This window comes from Setaria italica, chromosome IV (genome assembly GCF_000263155.2).
Source record: "Setaria italica strain Yugu1 chromosome IV, Setaria_italica_v2.0, whole genome shotgun sequence".
Lineage (NCBI taxonomy): Eukaryota > Viridiplantae > Streptophyta > Magnoliopsida > Poales > Poaceae > Setaria > Setaria italica.
This window is the reverse complement of record NC_028453.1, coordinates 2924644-2942953: the sequence shown is the minus strand read 5'-3', so window position 1 is coordinate 2942953 and position 18310 is coordinate 2924644. Positions and strand designations below refer to the sequence as shown.

At 42.8% G+C, this 18310-nt stretch overlaps 1 protein-coding gene across 1 annotated transcript; it reads right to left on the bottom strand.

The window, feature by feature from the left end:
- Window positions 1-6824: 6824 nt before the first annotated feature.
- Window positions 6825-18310, bottom strand: LOC101760126 (phosphoinositide phosphatase SAC2). Its single transcript, XM_004964556.2, has 16 exons — window positions 17809-18310; window positions 16106-16310; window positions 15847-16012; window positions 15396-15618; window positions 14751-14827; window positions 14458-14639; window positions 14288-14385; window positions 14043-14176; window positions 13828-13956; window positions 13303-13711; window positions 12409-12530; window positions 12195-12284; window positions 11477-11671; window positions 11212-11328; window positions 8114-8189; window positions 6825-7575 (listed from the first exon to the last, which is right to left on the bottom strand). The coding sequence occupies exons 1-16, from the start codon at window positions 17881-17883 to the stop codon at window positions 7489-7491; spliced, it is 2385 nt and encodes a 794-aa protein (XP_004964613.1). The 5' UTR covers window positions 17884-18310; the 3' UTR covers window positions 6825-7488.

Sequence of the window (18310 nt, the reverse complement as noted above, 5' to 3'; positions counted from 1 at the left end):
ACAAAGCTGGAATTAAGCAATGGATAATGCCAATTTACTATAACAAAAACGTATTACTAATCCTGATGGTATCACTAATTGTGTCATGGTGCGGCAAAAGCATCCAATTAGCATATGCTGGCCTACCAGACCAATGGCTTGCTCCCAAAAAGCTTGACCTTTTTGCAGCAGAATACTAGACTACAGTGCTGGGCAGGTGCAGAGGATTGGCTGGGAGAGAGGCGAGCAAGAGACGAAAGGAAAAAAAAATGCTCTTTTTATTAAATATTAAAAAATTCCAATTTCACCACCGAAATCTCGCAGCTGATTTGGTGAGGAGCAAAAAGCTGGTGATTAGACGCCCAAGATCGGCTCAACATTGCAATCATCAACAGGCGCAATGAGACTGTCGGATAAAAAAGCAAGAAGATATTTCGCCCCTTCCTAATGCCTATTGGATCAGTGGGACATTTTTTTCCCTCTGATCCTTTCTAGAAGCTTGACCTCTGAAGCATGGGTCTCTCCGTAAGCAGAAAGCTCGTGTGCAGAAACAACGGGGGGAAACACCAAGAACCCCTTCCCCAAGTGGCAAATTCTTTACGAAATTAAGCATAACCAACTCTGAAAATGAATCCAAATTGCTCCAGAGCTGCATCCAGTCAGCAGCCGCAAGGGACAAGCGGCAACAAGAAAGTTGCGCAGATCTTGTTTCAAGAACAGAAAAAGCTTCGGTTCTTGCGGAAATGCAGCTAGGTTCTTGATGAGCAGCCAAAGGGCACTTGCATCGGCCGTGCCGCGAGGAGGCTAGGTTCCAAAACAAGAACAGGCCAGCCTATGCAGTGCTGACATGGAAAATTAAGGAGGACGATGCCAAGAACTGCAAGCGAAAAGAAACATTTTTGGCGAACCTAAAAGAACACGAAAATTTCATTAAAAGAAAGCAAAATAGCCATTTTGGTCCCTCAACTTTATTCCAGTTCGTCTCTCAACTTTCACATTAGCCAATCTAATCTCTCAACTTTTATTTTTAGTCAAACTTGTCCTCATGTTAACGTGATTTTCCATACTTGCATGAGACTAACATGAAAAGTCTATTTTGCCCTTGGCTTCTTTCCCTCAACTTTTTATTGGTTGTGCATCATCTTTCTCAGCAATTTCCTGTTACTTTAAAACCAATATTTAGCTGATGCAAGCAAATCAGTGTAGTGCCATGCATGCATTTGGGAGTTGTACATCATAACCGTGTTTAATTTGGAACGTAGAATTTTATTGGGCCCTGCATTGCATTGTATCGTGGACGCGTGGAGAGTAAAAATAAAAGCTGCTTGCTGCAGAAATATGTAACGCCATAGAGAATGTTGTAAAAAGTTGAGCAAACATATGCATGTTGTTCTTGCGTGGTCTAGATCAAACTAAACACGTAAGGGTACTTCAACACCTACGAGAGACAGCAAGCCAGCAGATGAAATCATGGATTGGTTGCATCCTACGATTGATAGATCACAGCCGCACGATAGTAGAAATTGAATTGGAAGAAGTTAAGGGTAAAAAGGACTTTCCGCATTATCCTCATAGCAGCATGTAGCACCACTTCAGTACAAAGGACGAGTTTGATAAAAAAATTGAGGGACTAGATTGGTCGATCTGAAAAATTGAAGGACAAACTTGACCTTCGAGGCAAAGTTGAGGGACCAAGCTGCCTATTTTACCTTAAAAGAATAGGAAAAAGGAGCACAACACTCGTGTCACGGGACAGGAGATTAGGATGCTTTGTCCTCACGCAGAGAAAATTATAGATCCAAGAAAGCAGGGTCACATCGCAACCACCTGTGGTTACTGCAATCACACATCTAAATCACCGAGTTACAAAAGTAAATGTCTCAATTATTTCTTCCAAAAACATTTGAACTTTCCGGCGGTTAGGATTCAAAGGACAATAGAGATTACTATATGAATGTGCCTAGGTATATAACATAACATCACAACCTTCCCCACCAACTCTCAAGACTTACTCTCTTTCGAGTTAGTCCATGATACAATTAAGTATGGGTAAGTTTGGATAAAAATAGGCCAACTTTGCTTCGGCATTGTAGAACAAGTATTTTTTATATAGTAGTATTTTGAATTGGAGGGAGTCTGGAGCCATTGGAACTAAGAACCAACTATAGTCGCAATCTACCTAAACAAGAGCATACCGCAATTTGTGAAACCACTGACATCACCAAAGCTAATTTCTGAGTTTTCACCAACAGATCACCCCAACCAACGCAAGCAGAATTTAAGAAACACAGTAACCAGCATTGCAACGTACAAACAACACGAATGACATAATCCAAAAAAAAAAACCCCGAAAGATATGATGCATATACCTTTGCAAGCACTGAGACGGGAGGCCAAGAATGCAGAGAACGCAATGCAGAGGTTGGGGATGCAGAACGGGAGCAATTTATAGCGTCAGGGAGAGCAGATAAATCTTTTCGTGTGCTTGTGAAACAAGCCAAAGCCATGGTCGCTTCTGGTTTCCTTTTCCGATTCAATGTGCGCTGTGACCCACGGCAAGAAAAAGAAAGGGAGGTGAATGAGCATGAGATGGAATCTCGGCAACATGTTCTTCCATTTGCTGCTCCGGTTTCCAAATCCGTCGCCAGTATCAGGCGATTTGCTACTGGTTTTGCACGATCACGCTGTCATTCTTGCCCCTTTTTTATTATATGTCTGCAAATGGGCGTGGTTTCATTTGGATCACGACACGTTAGGTTAGGTTGGGTCAGGGTCCATCATCAGTCGTCGGGGAAAAGAAAAAGGAAACTCCTTGACTCCTTTTGTGCTGTGAATGACTGGATGTCCCTGAATGGGAGTTCCTTTTTCTAGGGTTGCTTTTGTAGTTCAACGGGTTGGATTGCTACATGCTGTGAAGTTTGTTTGTTTTAGGGTTTTAGCGTACGAGAAAGGGGAAATTATACGTGCACATTCTTTCTTTCTTTTTGAGAGGAGAGTACAATAAAAAGGCGCACACATTAGAACAATACCATCTATCCTATACACATGTTCCATTAGGACTGTTGCATCCTATACACATGTTCTATTAGGACCGTGTTGGATCCACCAGCTAATTTTTAGCTAACTAAATTTAGCTGCTATGGATCTAAACAGGACCAGCTAAAGTTTAGCTGGTTAAAGATCCTTAAACCGATCAAATTGTCATTCCACCCTCCTCGAGAAAAGTTTCTAAGTGGAAGGAAGGGATAGGATAGACAAATACCTCTTCAACTATCTTTTAGCTAGTGGATACCAGCTAAATTTTAGCGAGCTAAAAGAAAGTTTTTAATGTTTAGCTAGCTAAATTTAGCTGGGTGGATCGAAATAGGACCTAGGTTGAGTATTTGATTGCCACTCCAGGTTGTCCTGTTTGTTTTAGCTATGGATCCTCAAAGGTTAGCCGTAGAATGTGAGATGTTAAAGTTGCATAAAGGCCTAACCTAGTGGGATATAGCTTGTGGGTTGTGGCGTAAATTGGTGGACTCTAACAAGCTGCTTTTAAAAAGCATATTGTTTGTTCTATTTGAGCTTTTAGAACTAGAATCCACAATCTAAAGTTAAAACAAACAGCCAGTGTAGTGCGTCTAAGATCCATATGGAAATGACTCATCATAATGGAAAAACGTTGAAATTTTAAGAGGTGAATAAAATTCTTCTTTTGTACCGTGTACATCCATCCCAGGATTAATATGCCAGAATGATTTATGGTTTATATAAAAATGCCATCCATTTCAAAGTCTCTAAAAGAAATGTCAAAGTCACAGTTGGGAAATAGAAAACAAAACTCTAAACGATAGTGACCGATCTAGGAGTCAATTTTCTTCTGCCAACTTAAAACCTAAGAATTCTAGAAGCCAAAATACCCAAAGGGTGTTTCCTCAAAAAGGAAAAAAAAACAACTGTGGACACGCATCAATTGAGAAACAGGAATTCAGATCGACATCGGTAGCAACTTTTTATATTGCAAAACAACATTAAAAACCAACTAGCAGAGAAGCAAAACGAACATTTGGTTCAGTAACTTTAAGATCCCAAAATGACTATTTTCTTGATTCGTGCTAGTGCTTTTGTCATGGACAATAACTTGAGCTATCAATGTGAACTAAACAAAACTAGGTTCATTGCGGCAAAACCTGTCCACAGGGATTCGGAATGGATGCTCGTATTTATGATTATTTATTCTTTCGGTAGAAATGGCATACTCTGGCTCGGTCTTCAAGGGTATCATAGGAATAGAGCGTGAGTTATGTGTCTACTCTCTTCGTCCCACAAAGACCTTAAAAACTTATCCCACAAAGAATATTCATGTAACTTTCAGACCATCCAATAAAGACCTTCATAATATCTTCTAGCTTAGTTAACGAATCGATCATTTACTCTCACCATCGATGCCCGAGCCGGACTCGCTAAATAAAAAAGGCTAATAGGTCCGACAATTACTACAAGCGTGCATGCATAATTAATTTTACTCGGTATCATCAGATTAAGAAGAGTTAATAGAGTACTTTAGATTTTTAGCATTGCTACTATCTTGTCTAAAATTTTCTAAACGAACAATCTTTGTGGGATGGAGGGAGTATAAAAAAAACTTGAGCTATCAATGTAGGAGACAACAGAAGTTTCTACTTGAAGCGCTGGAGATTATCCTGGTTGTACTTTAATAAAAAAAATTAAAACTACTATTTTGCGTTGCGATTCAAATTCAGTCAAATTAGTAGTTTAATCCTATCCAGTTAAAAAGAACAGAAATAAACCCTATTGTTCGTCTATGCGCATCTATCCTAACAAGGACTCGCCCATTTGAAGCGACCACGAATTCAACAGGGCATCTAGACGCGTGTACTTTGGTGGGTGGAATTTGATTCTTACGTGGAAAATTGTGGGACATGATGAGGGCACAGCAGCGAGCAAATCGTATTCGTGTTGTCCTTTGCTTCTGTTTATATTCATTTCACAACCAGCGGTTGACATTTGTATAGGATGTCAATTTCAGTAAGTTCTAAGCATCAACGCCTGGCTTACAAAAGAAGAGTCAAATAAAAAGGTGACATTGCAAAAAAAAGAGGAAGGAATATGTTTCCAATTTTCACTTAGAGATTGAGCAACCTGTAGTAACAATTTAAGTCGGCGTTTATAACTTGCAGACTTTCAATCCATCACCCTCATGCCATTTCTCTTCTTTTTCGAACAAAACATTAAAGAAAGATAGAAATTGAATACTCCCAATTTTACATAAATGTTTACAGTGAATAAACCTTTATTTTTCCAATTTACATTATATTATATCTGCTCTACCTTTGACAACACAGACACCATCATCACCCGATAGGAGACCGCATTTGGTTGAAGCAGGGCGAGTGATCTAGGTGACAACCTATCTAATCTAATCCGTCAACTACTGCTGTAGTTGATTAAGCAGCACTCAACCCTGCTCCTAATCCCTATCTTTTCCCCGTGGTCCTATCATCGTTGGATAAATTATCGTGGTGGGTGTGACGTCGCCAATTATGCGATCACTCCACTGTTAGAATAGACATCTCTTTGACATGTCGCTTGCTAACGATAGAACGAGTGAATGACAGCCACAAACCAACGGGATCTCTCTCCTCGTTCCGTTCGTTAAAAGCAGGATCACCCGTGACGATGAAGCCCCTCGCCGTTGCTTTGCTCTACTGACGACAACCTGATACCATGCATGGTTTCTTAGGATGGATCTCATTATATATATAAACAAATACGCATCAGGATGGGGTGAATGATTTCGCTTCGCAAAAGCGTCACCAACCTGTTACTCGTTCGAGATAAAGAAAGAACAAGGAAACCAAATCGGCGAGAGCATCCCAAATCTCCCAATGGATTCAGCGTGCATCAGCTAGGCCTGCTTAGTTCCCCCAGAATCCAAACTTTAGCACTATGCAAAAATAAGATTCCCCGTCACATCAAACTTGCGGTATATGTATGGAGTACTAAATGTTGACGAAATTAAAAACTAATTGCACAGTTTGTTGTACTTTGCGAGATGAATCTTTTAAGCCTAATTAGTCAATATTTAAACAATAATTCACAAATACAAACAAAACGTTACAGTGCCGTACAGTGATTTTGGCGGCGCAAACTTCACCGAACTAACCCCTTGTTTAGTTCTCCCCTAACTCCCAACTTTGGCACTATGCAAAAAGAAGATTTCCCATCACATCAAACTTGCGATATATGCACGGAGTATTAAATGTAGACGAAATTAAAAACTAATTGCACAGTTTTGTTGTACTTTGCGAGACGAATCTTTTGAGCCTAATTAGTCAATATTTGGACAATAATTCACAAATACAAACGAAACGCTACAGTACTGTAACAGTAAGTTGGCACCTCCAGACTTTGCCAACTAAACAAGGCCTAAACAAGGCCTAGTTGGGAAGGCGCTGCCTCTGCACAAGTTGGTGGTCACTGCCTGACTGATCTCGGGATCAGCCGACGGCTGCCTTTCTGAAACCACAGAGAGATTGGGCAGGAATGGGATGGTCCAAACCAGGTTGAAGCAGCGGCCTGTGACCTCAATCAGTGGTCACATGGCCGACGAGGTTTGGAAATGCCGGCCAGCCATCGACGTGGACCATGACTCTGGCTACAGGCACATGGCCGTAGTCTCTCGGGCAGCGTGTCCGAATTTGCTTGCCGGCCGGCCAGTACGGACGTGTCCCTTGTTTTTGTCTCTTGAGATACTAGCTGGCCGGCCAGCACCTCAAACAAGCCATTCAAGTGCTTTCCTTTCAAGACGACAGGACTGCTACAGCGTTCACAATTCACAGTGAGGAACAAAAAGGTCAGTGTTACAGGTAAAGCATTTTTTTTTGTTACACAAAACGGAGATTTAGCAGGTGCTACAGCAATCTGCGATACAACAAACAGTGCAAGAGATGTGTATTGGGACAGGGGTTTGGTACAAGGGAATGGGAATTACACAAGGGTTGTCTCTCCTGTTGTGACGGAAAATACATGTACACAGTTGTGTTTTCCAAAGGTCCCATCCAGAAAAAAGGTTGAGGGAAAAATGGTGCTTTCCTGCCCACCTCAACTCTCATGGGAAGGGAAAAGGGAAAGGGGGTGAAACACTTGGGACATATATATTTACACGATGGGGGTGGGGGTGATGCCTGGACAGCTCCGAAAGAATAATCATATACTACTAACTACCTTCTTTCTTTCCTTTTAAGAAAAATAACAACAATGCCCTATCTACCCGCCTGGTGAGCAAGCTTCAACAAATGAACAGAATGGTACACTTCCCTAACTCCTGCTGGTGGTTGATAAACGATACGATGACGATGACTCCTTGCGATGGTCTTCAAGAGTTAAGATGCTTTGGAACAAAGTTTGGGCCGCCGTCTTGCAGCCTCTCTCTTTTTTTTTCTTTTTGCAACTGCTACCATCACGTAGTTTGGATTTACATGATAAGCCATCTTGCAAAATCAATCAGTACCAAAATGCCTCTCCTTGATTAACCCACCGCATAAAATCCTTAGATAACCCCTGAGCCTCGATCTCAATAGTTTGATCATCCTGAAAGATTCAAATGAAATGGTTGGTTTTATTTGTTGGGTGAATCACATATTAAGAAGGGTCACCAATTGTAGTATGCCAGTGATAGTCATTAGCTTCAAAACAAAACTGTCTATTTCGGGGGGCAAAAAGCAAGGGTTCTCAATTCCATGCTAATAAGACCCAGAATGAAGACAGTCATGCTGATTTTAGCAACCTGTAAATGCTATGGAGAACAAGTTCATAAAAGTGTTAAATGACAGAAGGGCATACCAGAAGGTAACCAGAACCTGGTGCTTTACACTTCAAGCTTATTCAGGAAATTAGGCCCAAAAGAGATTTCTAAACCATAATTTTCGTAAAAACTAATTGGCATGAATGTCAGAAAATATAACATAAAATGGCAGGTCAGAAAAGAACCCAAATACGGGGTTATTTTTAGGCTTGTGTCCATAAAGTTAGGTAAAAAAAGGTTTTGTGAACCATGATTAAAGCACACACAAGAAAATGGGCATGAAGTGAAGTGGTAGAAAAAAGTAAGGTTGTTGATTGCACTAACCGTTGTCCCAGAGCTTACATCACCAACAGCATTATCAGTTGAAATATTCACGTCAGGAGTGCTTATGGCTTTTGACCTGTTTAAGCATAATGCACAACACAAAAAAAATGAGGTTAGAAACATTCACCTACATCTCAATTACAAATGTGTGATGTCAGCCTGCAGTTCCATGGACACATCACTAGAATGGAGGATTAGAAAATAAATGGCATTGCAAACAATTCTTTCTTGTTTTCCTCAACATGGATAATGGTGCAAGTCTGTTACAGAAATACCAGGTTCATCTTCAAATAAACAGTTGGTGAGAGGTTTCAAGGTTCAACTCCCTAGTGATCCTTAGCTCGATTGATTTGGAGAACATCACAATGATTGCATGGTCAATGGTGCAACACCAAGCATTCGACAGGTTCTGGGACGGACCAGGGAAGAGGCTTGACTCTGTTTGACATGGGGACTACTTGGCTTTCACAGCTTGCAGTGAACATGCTCTAGTGTGGCACGACAGGTAACCAGTGAATCCGGTGTGTGTTCGTGTCCGCAGGCAATTGCGCAACTATTTAGTGTGGGTGTATGTGTTTTGGATCTTTCCTACTTAATGAAAGTGATGTTCAGGTCTCCTCGTGTTTGAGAAAAATGTTCAAATAAACCACTAACACAAGCTATGTGCGGAGTTATTATTCTTTTCTGAAAAAATATGTCAAGAAATTAATAAAAAAGGGTCAAACTATGACTGCTGGTTGCCAATTTCTATGTATATGTTAGAGTATATTTGGTAGCTATAGATATACGTATCATAGACTGCCATATGTATCCGGGGGACCCCAAGTCTCTGTACTCTAATATATACCGGCCGAGACCACAATGCAATACGATCCATCCATTATATCAAGTCTATTCCTCCTACATGGTACCACGAGTTTAGGGTTTCAGATCCTAGGCCAAACCTTCCGCTTCCGCTCGTCCCCCCCTACCTCCCGCGCGCCGCCGGCCGTCCTCCACGGCGCTCATCCAGCACGCCCCCTCGCATGCTGTCGTAGTGGCAACAGGGGCCTCCGCGCGGTGCGTCCACCTCGTCGCCGACGGATTGCGTGGAGGCGCCTCCGTTCCACCCCGTCATCTTCACCGCCCCGTCGGGCCGCGGCTCGAGCCCCTTGTCCAGATCCGGCGTCGCACGGGGCCCTCCACCGCCGGTCGCGTCGCCTGCTCCGGCGAGCTCCGCACCCGGCGGTATGGCCCCGCCCGCCTCATCTGCCTCGCGCGGGCTCTCGCCGCCGTCGGCCAGGACATGCACCGCCCGACCTGGCGGATTTCTCCGCCGCCGCCGGCTGGGACCCGCGTCGCCCCGGTGCGGATCCGCCGGTCGGGACCCGCGCCGCCCGACCTGGCGGAATCCTCCACCGCTGTCGGCTGGGACCCGCGACGCCCGACTGCCAGAATACTCCGCCACCCCAGTGCGGATCCGCCCTGCCCATCCCATCGCCGTCTGTCGGCCGTCTCAAGCCTCTATCTATTCCTCTCTCGCACGCTGTTCCATGGTGACTGGTGAGAGAAGGAAAGAGATAAGAGAAGGATGAGGGGCCTGTGCTACGCGCAACTAGAAGTACTACACGAGATGCTGTTGTGTCTTCTTCTTTTGCCCTATCAGAGATCGGGATTGCGTCGCCCACTGCCCGTCAACCTCTCGCCTCTACTTCGACATCAGTGTCGACTTCACCAGCTCATGCCCTGTCTCCGACTGTGCGGCTTAGCGAGATGGATGGCGCCCTAGGGGACGCCCATGTGCACCGCCCTCCTCGCTACTTCGTCCGCATGTTGACCTCCGCCGGCTCATCGTCGCCTCCACCAATCGGGACGCCTCCGCCGACTTCGCCCATCGTCGTCTCGCCTCGCGCATACTCGGTCTGATCAGCCGATGTGCGTGATTCATCCAGCTCCCGTGACGTACGTCCTCGAATTGCGCGCCTCTTCCCCAAGTATGGAGGGCTACCGCTACATCGCCTCTTCGGGCAACAGCGGCGCCACCCGTGGTCTCCTTCGCCGTTGCATCCTCACCACCGCCGACCACATCAACGACCTCGTCGTCGACTACGAGTCGCTACGCCTTGCGTGCATGGTCTTCATCAGGCTGTTCTAGTTCTTCGCCGTCTCCTTCGAGCTACGCCGCCGCGTCATCCGGATCATCAGGCCTTGCATCAGATCGTCCGGGTCAACCTCCTCGCTTCGTCCGTGCCCATCTCGTCACCAGCGTCGCCGTTTAATCTCCACCTCATTCGTCTACTCCAGCAACCGCGGGCTGCATCGGCATCTTCTACCTCACCGTTCTTCTGCGCCTGCGACCGCCGTGGAGGCCTTCTCTGCTGGTCCCTCAGACAACGACGCCTAGTTGTGCACTCTCCCTTGCACGTCCGGTATTGGCAACGCCAATGCGTGCCATCGTCCCCGATGCGTTCCCGGGCCTGGCAAACCCAGGAATGTCTCGCCTGATGGCTTGACTGCATCGACTTCGGCATCGACCCCCCTGTACGATTGCCTCGACGCGTCACCGTCTTCGTCTTTAGTGTCTTCCCCTACGCGCCACCATCCTCACGGCGCCTCCTCGTGCGCCCGCAGCTTCATGTGCGGCTATGTCGACCACGGCTACTCTACGCACGGCATCCTCAACCACAGCTACTCGTCCTCATGCTCGGCTACCTCGACATCGGCACAAAGGTTGTCATCTGCATGAGTTACTCGCCGGTTTTCTCTCCAATCGCAGCATCCGCACCGCACTGATGTTATCACTGGGGGGATGTCAGTCCGTCGGCCTTTGCCTTCGGCTTCTCCGATCTCACCGTCTGCGGTGCTCCCGCTGTGACTGCAGGGGATGTTAGAGTATATTTGGTAGTTGTAGATATACGTATCGTAGGTTGCCATATGTATCCGGGGGAGCCTTGCCCCTAAGTCTCTGTACTCTAATATATACCGGCCAAGGCCTCAATGCAATACGATCCATCCATTATATCAATTCTATTCCTCCTACAGTATACCATGTGCAACAAACGAGAGAACTGATGCACTAAAGATACAAGATAGTCCAAAGAGGGAAGCATGGTATGAACCTTTCGTTGTCTGAAGCTGAAAGCCAGTCAAGATCCAGGAAATTTGAATCACCAGAACCATTGCAATAGTCTAGTTCACAGCTTATATGCTTCACATGAGACACTGTTGGAGTATAACTGCAGGATGTTCAAGAGAAATGGGGAATCAATAACTTGTATCAGTGTCAGATACTAATTTCTCAACATATACTTTTGGATAATCACTCTGCTTCTAACAGAAGAACAAAAAAGGTAAAGTTTCAGAATACAGAAAGCACAAACCAACCTTAACTTCGACATGGAATTGTCAGAGGTTGAAGACATTCCGTGCATGGATCCAGAACTCCAGTTTGGATATTGCCCTTCTTTTTTTGAACCAGTGAATGCTGACTTTAACATTCCATTTGGTCCTTTGCTGGACAGCGATGGTTTGCTTTTATTAAGAATGCTGCCATCTGACCTTGCCCTCTTCATCAATTTACTGACAAATATTTATATATCAGATAACTGATAAGATGGATTGGTGTTGAGTTGCACGAACATATAAGAATAAAATATGGATATTTAATTCTTAAAATGAGATGGTACAAAAACGCTACAAAACCTTGCTACCCCTAAGAAAAAAGTAAAAGATACAAAATAACTCAAAAAGTCCTTGCTACCCCTATGAAGAATGTAAAGGGGTGAATGACAACTTTCTCCACCTGAACTTTCAAAGCACTGGTTAACCCAGAACAAGTGGATCAGATATTCTTAGTGCAATTTCTTTAGGCTCTCGTGTAAAAACCAGTAGCCAATTGTTGGTTCCGCTATCACTTATTTTGTGTGAATTCAATGTGTTACAATGGGAAAGACAATAAATATATATACTTCATAGGCCACTTCTTGTAATTATTCTTTTATTGCTCCAATTCATAGAGAAGGGTATATTATTTTTAAGAGCTTGTTAGCATGCGTCCATACTTAACCAAGTAAATTCTAACAGCCATATATTGCAAGGTTACCTTGTCTCGTCATCAAGTACATGCTCATCACCAGATTCTGGTTCCCAAAGTGCAGGTTTTCCCACCTGGGGTTCGAAGTATCCTAAAAATCTGAAATTTTATTGAGGGGAAAAAACAGTGACAGTAACTTAGTTTGTATTCATAGTATTTCCCTGCTGAAACTTCAAAAGATACAAGAAGATCGCTGCTGATCACTAATCTTAATAAAACATACAAGTTTATCGCTGCCTGTTTGTAAGCATCCATATAGGCATTGCTGTAGTACCGTTGCAGCGTCCTAAAGAACTCTTGAGATTGAATAGCAAACTTCAGGTGCCCTCTCTTTGCAGAGAATATCTACACATGAAACCACATGACAAGCTCATCAGAGAAGCATGCAAGAACAATTCAACATGAAAAGAATGCCATGGAAGAATATATGACTTGCCAAAATGCCAATAAATATATTATTGGATCAACTAGCCACCACCTTTATCAGTATAGATGAATGGAGAACTCAACAACTAAATTAACTTTTAGTTTGATTTATCATCTTAATGTAAGGTTACAGTTAAGTTATCTTTCACTTCTGATTGGTGTCATAGTCCACTTTGAACAGTAGTTAGGCATTATTAAGCTCCCTGGATCAGAACAAGCACGCGTTAATTTCATTTCACTTCATAATTGGAGTGACAACTGACACGTGCTACTTCAGTCCACTGTATTACCATTGCAAGCAACAATTCTTTTTTATACTATTTGGTAGATCATTCTAGGCACAGATGGCATCCTGTTACTCCTATTTAGACACAGCAGCATCACACTATTTCCTTTACTGACAGATGGCAGATCTCATGTGTAAATTCTATAAAGAAAAAAAAAACAATGAACCTCTCCTCTCATTCTCTAGGTAGAAAAGAAACATCGCTACAAATGGACACAACTTTTTTTCTGTAAATTAAGATTAGAGAAAAATAACATTTTAGAATGGTATGGCCCCATCTAAAGAAATTAATCAGCAGCCAGTGCATAAGCATACTGTGGAAGGAATAGAGAACCTAAAGTTTTTCTGCCAGATTGAAAAGAGAATTAGATTGAAGAATTAAAATAGCAAGATTCAATGGAGTACCTTATTGTGAGCAGCCGAACCACCATACTGTAAAGCAAGCGTGTCACCCATCCGTTCATAAAAGTGCATCAAATGTCGAGACAAACCGGAGTCTATATGAATATCTGGAGATTCTAAAGAGCCAATTGCATGTAACTGGTGTCCTAGAGCAGCTAACCCATAGGCATATTGAGCGACATTTGTGCGGTCCAAACAATCTATGCAGTTTGTACGTAAGACACCCTTTTGAAATTTTGGAGGCTTTGTTTGGGTAGATCCGTTGACCTCGGAATTATCTTCTGCAATTCCATTGCCCGGATCAGAACTGCCACAGGTATCATCTTGGGAAATGTCATCAAGATCACTGACATAGTCTGCATTGCCACAATTGCTGTTGTCATCACACACGTGAGGACCAAAATCATTCTTCCTATCAAGCATGAAAAAAAATTAAGAAAGCGTCAAGCCATCCATGAGGTACCAGAAAGTAGGAATTCAAATTAGAAAGGAATGAAAAACCAGTATAATAAATAACAAAAAACTTACAATGTAGCGCTTAAATTAAGGAAACACTCTGTTCTTCGAGCTGGGGAGACTTGATGATAAAAGAATTCTGTCAAGTTCAGAGCTTCAAATGCCACTTTCAAAAGCACTTGAAGGGCATTTGTACTTTTGCTGAAAATACAAATTTTCTTCAGTTATGTACACCAAATGCATCAAACAGAACATAGGGGGGAGGTGCATAACAAAAAAATTAATACCTTTGAGAGTTCTTATGAAGATCCCAATGTAAAAACCTCAAATGATCTTCCCCTGGTAGACCATTATTTATTATCTTTATTGCTCTGTCAAATTCCCGACGGAGAATAATTTCACGTGGTCTCTTCTCACGTGTCTTCCAAAGATAACAGAAAGTAAATTGCAAGTGTTGTGATTATTAAAGTCTGGATTATTGTATGCAAAAGATCCATCAGAAGTAGTGACAGCATCATAACAGTGTGCTCACCTTAATCAAGTTTAAGATGATGATAGGATTTCCGTATCTCTTCCTTAGATTTTCAAAATGAAGTCTGGTAGCCTCATAATTCTTGTCCTTTTCATGCACTGCAAGGAAAAAGAAAAACCTCAAATGATTGAACATTATTTTACGTATCAAATAAGGATTTCAACACTTACATATGATATCAGGCTTAAGATTCAGCTTTGATGTCTCCTGGGACCAGAATAGTGGAATTGAACCCCTGTTCTGCACGACAGAGCTTATTTGCCTTGGTCCAAGCATGTCTTCATAAACAATTTGCTCAGTCTCGACATCATTCGCTACTCTGCCCTCGTCATTCACACCCCTCTTTAGATACCTATATGACAGTATCAAAAATAAGAAAAGAAAAATGCAGCATATGAAACCCAACCACACCAATAATTGATAGAAAAGAGTATATACTGCTAAGAGTTTGGCAAGTGTGAACCTGGTGCCAGCATAATGCCTCGAGCGTCTAGCAATGAGCGTCAACATAATGTCCTTCCCGCATATTGCAAGTTTATCCTTGATATAAATGAATTAAGAATATTATTCTAAATGGTTGAATTAATAAACAGAAGTGGTGAATATCCAAGAGCAACACAAAAGTTAGATGGCAAGTAAGCTCAAGGATGGTCTATATATACTCCAGAACAAGATATTGTGTTATACTTTCTACAAATTAAGTCTTTTTTCCCGAAAGAAACAAGCAACATAAGCATTCACCATAACATAGTGCAAAATAAAATCAGGAACATATACATGACTTATTAATACATTAATATTTAATAGTCTATCGTTTTTATAATTTTTCCATCATGATTTTACAAATTATAGACTGAAAAACACAACTATTCCTCCGGCAAAAAGACAAGGAAAGTAGGATTCTTACTTGTCTAGCACAAGCAAATATAAAATAAGACATAAATTTAGCTCGGTAAAGAGAGCAGGCGAAGATAATGAACATGGAGGAAAAGAAAAGAAATGAGTAGGAACGTAGATCTTTCTGGATGCAATCTACCATATATTCATATTTCACGAATACTATTAAATGACACATAACAGGATAAAAAGATATAAGTTTCATAGGTACCTGCTTAAAAAAACCATAGACTAACGCAACAGTCCAGAGTGTGGTTTTCAGAATGTTACGTATCCCTCGAGTTAGGAACTCATTCCACACAAACATTGTGTCATATAGTTCCCACCCTTCTTGTGGATCACTAAAGTTCTTCTGGAGACTTCTCATTATATGATACGAGTGGCTAAAAAAGAAGTCTTTTCTAAGATCAATTGTCTGCAAGAGCTTCTTGTACCTGCATGATTTAAGGTTGGCTTATGATCAACATGGAGTGCGACTAATTCGGCTTACCATGTTACTATGCTATGCTCCTGAATTTTTCATTTTTGAGAAAAAAGATACAATATTTTATTAAAAAGTTAGAAAATAACTAATCTAACTATCAGTGCATGATAATGTGAAGGATAGGATGTCAACAATATAACAGGAACGTGGAATGCAGACATGCAGTCATGCAGCACACCTGTTTTCATCCTTGGAATTATTTAACTTTGGCCTAGTCTTGGAATTTGATAACTCAATCATTGCAGTCTTAGTAACTTGGTATACTGGATGGCCAAATATGTCCCCAATCTTTCTCTGCTCAGTAATAATTAACATGTAATAGGGCCCAAGGAACTTAACGAAACCTGCAAAGAAAATGCATTGTTGATGCGTATTTGCAAGGAAAATGTTGCCAACTTTGCAAAAAAAAATGATCAGAGAAAGATGGGATAGTTTACCGATGATTCCAAAACAGTTGGTGACAAATTTAACTCCACCAGTTGACCTATGCTCTTCATCTAGAATTTTTAGCAGATCAAGATAGCCACTCTGTGAGTGGACAGTGGAATCCTCATCTACATTGAGCTCTGATGGTTCCATTCTATCAATCGTGAGTAATCTCCATAATGTCTTGTCAGTATTAGTTCCAAGAATATAGAATTTCTGCAAAAATAAGAATTCATTATTTAATTGTGATGAAACATATCAAACTGCTATATGGTACTAGGTATTTAATGACACACTTTCACCTTTCATTAAATGAAAACTACCACAAGTTAAGGATCAAGATTCAGGTGGCACCCAATAGTCACAAATGATTCAAAGGTTTGAGATTCCTCATAGGGTTTGGCACAATGTGTATTGAATCATATTTCAGCATTAAAGCTTGATCGGAGATACATGCATCCACAGGTTACACGAACCAGACCCACTACTAGTTGCCTATACTAGAAAAAAAAAATACACCAAGTTCAAGTCCACTGCCTTTCTTTGTTCTAAGTTTCGATGTTCCATCCAACTTTCTCAAAACTATAATTTCGCACATAGCCCACCCTTGTGCCTGATCTTAGTTTTTAAAAAGTTCCAATATATTCAGTAGTCTTTCGTATTAGCAATATCCTGTCAGATCCTCTTCAACTGACAAATGAAATTTGCACCAATTTCTTTTCGTGTTTGCAATATCCCAAGCAACAGATTGTTGCACAAATAGAAGATTCTTTAATTCTCAGAGATAACAGAAAACAACTAAACATAACTCTACATTTTCACTCGTGGAATGGTGAAAGAAAGTAATTCTAGTTTTCAGTTTCAAAATCTTACAGGAATCTCACATCCGACATGCACATATCAGCCCGATTTCTATACTCTAGTCCACAAACATAAGAGAAGGCATGAGAAACAGCAAGGTTCCATTTTTGCACAAGAGTTTGCAAACACATTTTCTACAAAGACCTCTGTGTAACAGAATGCATCCGGACTGAGAACTTCATCAATTACTTGGAAAACCAGAAATATGCTGCACAAAAGATCAACCAAACACTTTGCAACCAATCATTCAAACACTAGGGGCATCAGGCTAGAAACTGGATTCAGAGAAAGGAAATTTCAATGCTTCTGCATCCTAGTTAATAGTTATAACTGATAATTGCAAGGAACACGCAAAGGTCCCTTTTTTAACCAAAATTCCAATAAATGGACATTAATAGCACTGCAACATGTATGGTTGCTCCTTTTTCTAACAAAAAAAATAGAGAAATGGATCAAAGCTAACAAAAGGAGGCAGAATTCTAGGATTCTTCTCGTGTCTCCCACATAAAGTAGAACGGAACAAAATAAGCAGCTAAGAGCTCCTGAAAAACAAGTGCAACAATAATTTCCCACGCCAGGACGCCCAAATCACGCCAGAAGCCATAAAAGAACAAGGATCATTATGACTCATAATCCCCGTGTTGCATGGCATGATCCAGGCACGCAGACTCCAGAGCTAAGCGACGCTGGAAGCTCGACCACCTCCGTAGCTGCGCAACCTTCGCGGAATCACGAAGCGGCAGCAGGAGCTGCGCCACGAACAACACAATCCCACCACCCAGCGACAAGAAACAACAGCAACACCCTGCACGACGCATCGGCGCATTGTGATCCGGGGGGGCAAGGAGCTCACCGACTCGGCCTCGTAGAGCTCGAAGCTCTGGAGGCAGCCGTCCGCCTCCGCCCCCGCCGCTGCCGCAGCCGCCATGGCCGGCCGAATCCCACGGCGCGCGGGCCGGCTCAATCTCGCATCCGCCGGTGCGGGCAGATCACAGCCCCGCCGCAGCAGCAGCCACCCGCCGGAACCCTAAATCCGCGCCGCCCGGCTGCTTGAGGTAGAGCATTCCCCGCGCGGACCACGGCTCCCCCGCGAATCCGAGCACGGACCGACCGACCGGTCCCCCCGAGGCTCGCGGCGAGCGGTCCCGCGAATCCGGGAGCCGGGGATTCCGGGGAGCTCGGCGCCGATCGCGAGCGGAGGAAATGGGGAAATTTCTGCGGGGGGGAGGAGGAGAGCGAGGCCGTGAATGATGAGGAGATTAGTCGATTTCGCTTTCTTTTTTTCCCACCTCTCCGGGGTCCCTGCGAAATCCGTGAGGCGTGGAGGATGGATGCCCGGAGGGGGAAGGAGGGAG